This window comes from Echinops telfairi, unplaced genomic scaffold, assembly GCF_000313985.2.
Source record: "Echinops telfairi isolate 266 unplaced genomic scaffold, ASM31398v2 ScPeMD7_1957;HRSCAF=2489, whole genome shotgun sequence".
In the NCBI taxonomy this organism is placed as follows: domain Eukaryota; kingdom Metazoa; phylum Chordata; class Mammalia; order Afrosoricida; family Tenrecidae; genus Echinops; species Echinops telfairi.
The window spans coordinates 4944563-4952627 of NW_022105855.1; the positions used below are offsets into that span (position 1 = coordinate 4944563).

Here is an 8065-nt window from a genome sequence, read left to right on the forward strand (position 1 = left end):
TGAGTGGAGGGAAAGTAAACGCACTGCCACAGTAGGCGTAAAATGCCCACATCAGTGCAAAGGGTGAGACAGAGGAGCTCTGTCTCGGTTCCTTAGACCATCAGAAATATGTGTTTTCCGATGGTCTTAGGGGACTCCTGTGAAAAGGTTGTTTGACCTTCAAAAGGGTCGTGACCCACAGGTTGAGAACCGCTGCTGTAGGACAAGGAGAACTGCCTCTGTGGGGTTCTGAGCCTATAAATCTTTATTGGGAGTAGAGTCTTATCTTTCTCCCTAAGGGAGGCTAGTGATTCTGAATGGCTGAGTTTGTCGTTACAGCCCAATGTGTAACCCTCAACACCCTTAGGGTTTCTAATTCAACGAAATGTATTGTTATATGCTGTTGTGCTAGTTCCAACTCATAGCAACCAACGTATAACAGAACGGCACATTGCCTGGGCCTGAACTATCCTCATACTTGTCCATTGAACCCGTTGTTTTAGCCGCTGCATCACTGCATCTCTTTGAGGGAATTCCTATCAATGAAATAAAAAAGGAAGCTCCCCCCAACTACCAGGACCCCAATATTGCCTTGCAGACCTGGTTAGACCAGATGAAGCACAGCGGTACAGATGGGAATTAGAAACGCAGGGAATCTAGGACAGATGAACCTCTCAGGACCAGGGGTGACAGTGGCGATACCAGGAGGGAAGGGGGTGAAGAAAGGGGGAATGGATCACAGGGAGCTACATCTAACCTCCTCTCTGGGGGACGGGCAGCAGAAGGGTGGGTGAAGGGAGATGCCGGACAGTGTAATATAAGATACAATAATAATTTATAAATTATTAAGGGTGCATGGGGGAGAGGGGAGGAGGAAGGGAAGGGGAGGGGGGAAAAAGGAAAATGAGCTGATTCCGGGAACCCAAGAGGCAAGCGAATTTTGGGAATAATGAGGGCAACAAATGTATAGATGTGTTTTATACAATTGATCTATGTATTGTGATGAATTGTATGAGCCCCAATAAATTGATTAAAAAAAAAGAAATAAAAAAGGAAGAAAAACAGGGGATAGCTACAAGTCTACAGAGGCTCATAAATTTGGGGCAAGATGTTGCACGAAGGCTTTGATTCACTCTACATGTAATTAATGAACAGGCAATGAAGTGTGAAGTTTCAAGAGGAATGGAAAAATTCCAGAAGGAATATTAAATATAAGGTTAGGGGAGGGTGGAGATCAGGAACTTATCATGGCCTCAATCAGTGGAATTGAGAATTTTTCTCAAGTACCATTCAGAAATTTAGCTGTTGCAAAGGCATTAGAAAGCTTCGTCAATCTGGAGAGATTTTGAGAGCAAACATTATGAGAGCAATGGTGAATGGGTTGATGTATATAACATATGTCTTTGATACAGAGGAGGGAAGGAAATTAAGCTGCATCTTTGCTGGGAGCTTATGACAACATGGGGGAACAATAGGAGTGTACAACTGTTGGGTGCCACAAATGGCTTGAAGCACTTGCCTTCTCACTGAAAGGCTGGCGGCTTAAATCCTGCCAGAATCACCCCCGAAGACAGGGCTGGTGATCTGTTTCCCAAAGGCCATGGTCCTGAAAACCTTATGTTGCCTAAATTAACTCAACAGCCACCAACAACAATAACAAGGAAGGAGGCTGTTTGATAAAGGCTGGGAGGGGGGAGGGGTTACTGCTAAGACTGTAACACGAAGCAGGTCAGAACAAGACCCGTTTATGCTGGCCGCATAGGATAAAGAAATCGAAAATGAATGGGAGTGGGTCCATATTTAAAATAAGGGGATGGGTTCTCTTTAGAACAAGAGAATAAATAGGCAGATTTTCTTCCAAGACTATTTTTTTTTCATGCCCTTCAATTTTCGAACTTCTTCAAGACCAGGGTGTTTCGGTCGATATAAGGTCCTGGAATATTTAATGATAGTATGATGATGAAATGATTCATTTACTATGGCAAAACAAGTCCACCCAAGGCACTCTTAAGAATTCAGTGTTTTCCAGAGGCCATTTAATACATGACTCAAGATAAATTCACATTGCCAGTGCTTGCTCCTCAGAACGGTTCAACCTCTGAGCTGAGTGAGCATTTCAAGAATGTAGCTAATGAGACACTGTACTAAGTAGCCATCCCCTAGGTCTGCATTGCCTCCCTCAGTACTGAAGTTAATTGCTTAATCAGCACTAAATCTTCCCAAGTACCCTTTATTTTTACCCAGAACACATTAAAAAGACTCACTTATGGCTCTGGTTATTACTTCGAGCACAAATATTTATTGATACAACAAAGCCACCTCAGTACAGTTTAGGAATAGTGTAGCAAGCAGACAAAGGGATGAATCAGAAAACAATATTGAGTAGAATCACAGTAGACAGATTCAGATTTGATGTCAATAATAAGAATAATAGCAAAAAAATTACATAAGATTTTATAAATCATGTAACATATGGTTAGGTCATTTGAACCTTACAACACTCCTGAGAGGCATTGCACTACAGTGAGTTTTTAAATAGAGGTCTTTGAGCCACAGTCTTTGTTACTCTGACAAATGATCTTCGTTTTACTGATGGGTCTGGGAAGAAGATGGGGAAACGTACTGATTATATTATATGATTCAACTGTGAGTGATTGTTAATAAGGTTAATGGCGACAGCCTTCCTGCTGTGTATAAAATCAGCCACCTCAGAAGCTGATTTTGTTACCAGCAAGAGTGAAGAACCAGGAGATACCTGGCCACTGAAACTCCTTTACCCAGGACACAGCTTTGACCCCAGAGGAGCAGTAGCACTAGAACCTGAAGCCAGAGTACGAGACAACGGTGGCCTTGCCAGCCCACAGGGGAAAAACAGTTGAACTTTGGAACAAGAGACTTGTTTGTGGAGGGGGTACTTCTGGACAGTTAACTGGAGGAGCTGGGTACCTTTAGGCTGAGGTTTACGGTGGTGTGACCTCCCTTTTGGGCATTCGCTGGCAGCCTTAGAAGAGCTTACCATTGCCCATGCAGCCCATGTAGGGCAGAGGCCAGGGCAAATGGCTGAGGGCCTGCCTGTGTCATGGCAGAGAAGAGACTGTCTTGACTGAATAGCTGGATTGTCCCTAAGAAACTTCCCTAAGAAACCCCATAATCGTGAACTTGGTCTCTAAATTCTGTGTGGCCTTTACAATGTATTAACAATCCCAGTCACAGAAGCAGAGTACCATGGGAGAGATATTTGGTGTCACAAGAGAGTTAAAAAAAAAAGATGATAGCCAGATGCCACCCCATGTCACCTTCCCCTTCTACAGGCAGTACCCCCTATTTTTCAGAACTGAAAATTAGTTTTAAAGATGCAAGTGCTGCTTCAAGATCACTGATGAATATTTCCCCCCAATACACAATTCCTCGGATTCCCAGCAGCATCACTTTAAGTAGGATAGCATTTTTTGTGGACAGGTTTTCATTACACAGTAAGCAGCCTGATGCTAGGGAAAGATGCCCCTTCAAGCTTACAAAAGCTGAGAGGCCCTAAAGGGAGAAGAGAATTACCACAATTGTCCAGTAGGTGGCGGAGAGGGCCCAAACCAGAGACTAATGTCCTCAGCTCCTGGATACACACTTTGAGGCTTGAAGCAGTCAATGTGGGAATGGCGAGAAAGGCAAAGCAATGCTACTCCTAGGTATCACAAAATTACCTTAGAAAGAACGGCATGCGTGTTTGTGTGTGTGTCCGCACACGTTTTCAGAAGCGAAATGGAGAACTAATGGAATGCTTATTAGATTCTGTGCAGTTTTTTTATAATCCTGGTGAGTGGGCCTGCAAACCTTGGTTTTCCTTGTGTCGGTTCTGTCAGGCGTTCCCTCAGCCCAGACTGGTCCCCCTACCCCTGGATTCTGGACAGCCACTTGGCTATGAAGCTGTCCAAGACGATGGTTCTCTTCAGTGGAAACTGGCCGTTCTCTTCAGAAGCAGGGTGTTGATGCATCAGGATTGGGTTGGACCTGCCCTGTGCCCATTCTCCTGATGTGTACCACTCCCAGTCGGCAGAGAGAAAGCCAACTTGCAGTATCATATAATTAAAGATCCTCTCTATATTCTGAATCCAGGAAGGTTTTTGAAACACTTTTGGTGCTTTCCTGGTTTTGTGGTAATTGGCATGGCTAAAGGTCAGTTGCCAATTCCGGCCACTAGATCAAGCATGGGAAATTGGCTGAGAACCAAGAGCAATCACTCATCTTTTTCACAGAATCCTGTTTGGATGGCTCCCTTAATCTTTGAGAGGAGGAAATGTCCCATAAGTCTATGCACCTCGGCACGCTTGAGATCCTCCCGTTCTTAAGCAAAGCAAAGTTTCCGTCAATTAGGAGAGCGCTCTCTTCGAGGAGACTCCTTCTCCCTGGGAGTCAGCTGTCTTTCTTCGGGTACAGGGGGTAGATCAGGTGCTTTCTGCCCACACCGTGCTACGGTAAAGCGACTCATATGAAGTGCTTCTTCATAGCCGGGGAGGGTATCCAAAGAGGAAGGCACTTGGCCCAGGGAACTGTGGGAATGAGCCACAGCCAGGATTCTTCTCGCAGCAGGCCCAAACACTGATTGCAAGGCTGATTAAAAAAAGAAAAAGAAGGAGTGACATGAACATAAACATGACATACTCATAAATCAGATGCATATAATACACTCAATGCCGCTTCATTCTGAACAAATGTTAACACACATTTTTACTCGTTGCCACACATTTAATGACAATTCTGTTTAGCTTGTTTAGAAACAAATTTCATCTCTGCTAAAAGAACCTGCCTTCTCTGATATCCTGGCATAATCTAAATTGTGTTCCTGTATCTCCCAACCGGGTCCTCTCCCTTTTGCAGGCTTGAAATACCTGACACCACCCCATTGACCACACAGCCTCTCACGGGATCTTTGTTTGCTGCCGTATTAAGCTGTTCTCTGCGACAGCAGTTAGGGAAGGGAGGCAGAAGAGATAAGTAACAGTAAGCTATGTTGCTCTTTCTTCAAAATACGTGATCATATTGTTTGGGAACTTGATGTTCTGACTGATATTTACTCCTCAATTTTAGGAAACAATGTAATAAATGGGATGTAGAAAGTCATGGGAATTGCCTTATGATCATCCTAGGGGATATGAGAGCTGAAAGGGAATGTATCAAGTCGTAGCTGAAGTGCTGAAAGTACGTACTACTATTTTACATAAAGATGTAAAATAGAGAAAATAGAACATTAAGGTTTTCACAAAATTCAACCGATGTTGAATGAGGGATATCCTGAGAGTTTATAATGGCTTTAGAGAAAAAAATGTTTATTATTTTTGGATCATTCTTACTATAAAACATTTCCAATAATATTAGGTCTCCAGGCAAATCCTTTTGCTAGACTTTAGTTTCAAAGAGGGCCTCTCCTGCCAAGTGCTGCTCTAGGATCAAATCTTTCATCCAGCCTTGTACTGCTTTCTTCACTCGGTCATCTGTCCGGCAAAAAATATCCATAGACCTGATCATCAGACAATTCGGCTACTGGACACTAACAATAACCTGAGTTCCAGAACCTCGATACTATGAAATCAGTGTTTCTAGACCTTTGTAGCCACGTGCTCGGCCACTACCCTCAACCTTGAACTAACCAGCAGCTCTAGGGAAGAGCAGACCTGCCTGGAGATCTGTTCTCAAAGATCTACTTCCTCAAAGATTGCTGCCCTGGAATCTCCAAGAGGCAGGAAGATGCTCCATCCTAAATGGCCTCCAGGACCTGGGACTCATTCCACCGTGGTGTTTGTTTCTTCAATCACTCAAAGCAGAGGCCCCTCACGTGCTATAATACCCGTGCACTCACACGTGATGGTACTCTGGAGGGTGCTGTCATGATCAAAAGCGATGACTGTCACTTCGTAGGGGGGCGGGCCCCCGTCTTCCCCATTTTGCTGGCGACTCAAACAGCAGCAGCGGAAGCACGCCGAAGTCAGGCCACACAGAAGCAGCAACCCCCCGATGACCACCAGCAACCTGCAAGGAGCCCGAGGAGCAAATGAAGGTTCTGGAGGTTGACTGAGAGTTGGGTCATCATGAGTCACCCGGGTTTGTGCTTCGATTCTTGTTGGAATATTTTATAGAAAGGAAAAGACTTCAATGCTAAAGTTCTCATTTTTCACAACACTCCCCCCACCCCCATTTTCGCAGCAGACCTGCCAGTTCCTCACAACAATTGAGAAGAGATTTGAAGGTGGTGGGGACAGGCTACTGTGCACTTTACAGGAGCGGTCTCTGCTCTGTGGACACATTTCTAGACAAGGCCTTGAGGAAAGGACACAATAATCTTTTGAGGTTGGTGAGCGAGATGGCATTGACACGGAAAATTCTGGCATGCTCTCACATAAGTTAGTGATGAGGAAAAGAAACTTTATGCGATTCTGGTAAGTAGAAAATCGGTCTCATGCCTTTTCTTCTTGCTGACAATTTATTTAAAAACCAGAAAAGCAATGTCTCTGAGGAAAAGCCCCTTTTTATATCTTCCTGGGGATTCTAGCAGAAACTTACCATATATACCAGAGATGTACCCAGTCTGTGGTTAGGCAACTAGGGAGAAAGAATAGAGCTTTGTAAAATAACAAATACAGCCAATGCTTGCTATATAGCTTGGGAATCAGAAACATGGCTTAGAATATAATATGCCTTATTAAAATAAAAGCATACCATCTTCATATGGATGATGTTATTTAAATTCCCATGTGAGCACTTGGATGTGTTGTGAAAAGAGACAGTATTTTATCTTTCAACAATATTTTATATTATAGACAGCATTGTGAAAATTATTATTCGAATCCTAAGACAAATGAGTGATTATGAAAAGAATGCTGATAGAAATGTAACACTGACCATGAATAAGTTAAGGTGTGTATGGATTTGAGGGTCATGAAATATGCATAAAAGCAATGCCTGTTCCCTAAGCTGTTACAACACTCCGCTGAGACCACACAAGAAGTTGGGGGAAGAAGGGGGTGGTGAATAGAAGTTAAATTCACCTACAATAAAAACAAACTAGTCTAAATTAAGTATGCCAAGTAGAGGTTTTCTCTGTAAGGATGAAACAAATGAAGAGGGATGCAGTGCAGGACTAGAGTAAGGTGAAGAGAATTGGGGGAAGGGGATACACGTTTCTTTTATGAAGAGTAGATCTTTTGAATACGTTCTGACAGAGAATGAAGTCTACTGAAGTCCATTTCTATCTCCTCTCTTCAGTTACATGTTTGTACAAAATACGGTTGGCCTTTTCAAGGTCACCTCTTGGTGTGCTTTAAAAAAGAGGGAAAACCACCACCCAGGTCAATTCTGACTCACAGCGACCCATTATAGGTTTTCTGAGATGATAAATCTTTAAAGGAGCAGAGACCAGCCTCAACCTTCTCTTGCTGAGTGGCTGGCGGGGTTGAAGCACCCCCCTGGCTGTTAGCCGTGCAATGCTTAGTGACAGTGCCCCAGGGCTTCTTCATATTTCCAAGCCCCTTCTGAGAGTTCTACATGAGGATTCTGGTTCTGTGGAGAGGGCTCTTCCTATATTGGGGTGATGCTGTGAGGCGCCACTGGGTCTATTCTGACGCAGAGTGACCCACGTGACAGAGTGGACCTGCCCCAAAGGGTTTTCTAGGCTGTGATGTTAATGGAAACAGATGGCCAGGCCTTTCTTTCTGGCAGCCACTGGGTGGGTTTGAACCACCAACCTACCTAGCAACTGAGTGTGGGACTAATGTGTTCCCAGGGGTTCTTCCAATAACCGTAGGTGTCTAAAATCTCAGACCCCCAAAACACAGACCCACTTCCATGGAGTTGATTCCAACTTCTAGTGATTCTGATAGATAGCATATGGCAATTAGCCCGGGCCCAGTGTGTATGTACCTCAGGACCCCTGGTAGCACTGTGGAGTAAGCACTGGAAAGCTGAGGCATTTATTCTCATAGAGATGTACATCCTTGGAAACCCCATAGTGGGTAGGGATGAATCCAAATCCATTTTCTGGCAAAATGTGTTGTCATAGCAGTAATAACACAGACAAGCACCATAGTGGGTAGGGATG

General features: G+C 44.0%; 1 protein-coding gene across 2 annotated transcripts in view; it reads right to left on the reverse strand.

Moving 5' to 3' along the window:
* Positions 1-2250: 2250 nt before the first annotated feature.
* TMEM52B (transmembrane protein 52B) overlaps positions 2251-8065 on the reverse strand; it is a 10686-nt gene continuing 4871 nt past the window's right edge. For both annotated transcript variants that reach the window (XM_045293283.1, XM_004717621.2), the window contains 3 exons: positions 6532-6570; positions 5831-6000; positions 2251-4584 (listed from right to left, as the gene is read on the reverse strand). In XM_045293283.1, coding sequence (XP_045149218.1) covers positions 4340-4584; positions 5831-6000; positions 6532-6570 — 454 coding nt within the window. In that variant the 3' untranslated portion in view covers positions 2251-4339. The remainder of the gene's footprint in view (positions 4585-5830; positions 6001-6531; positions 6571-8065) is intronic.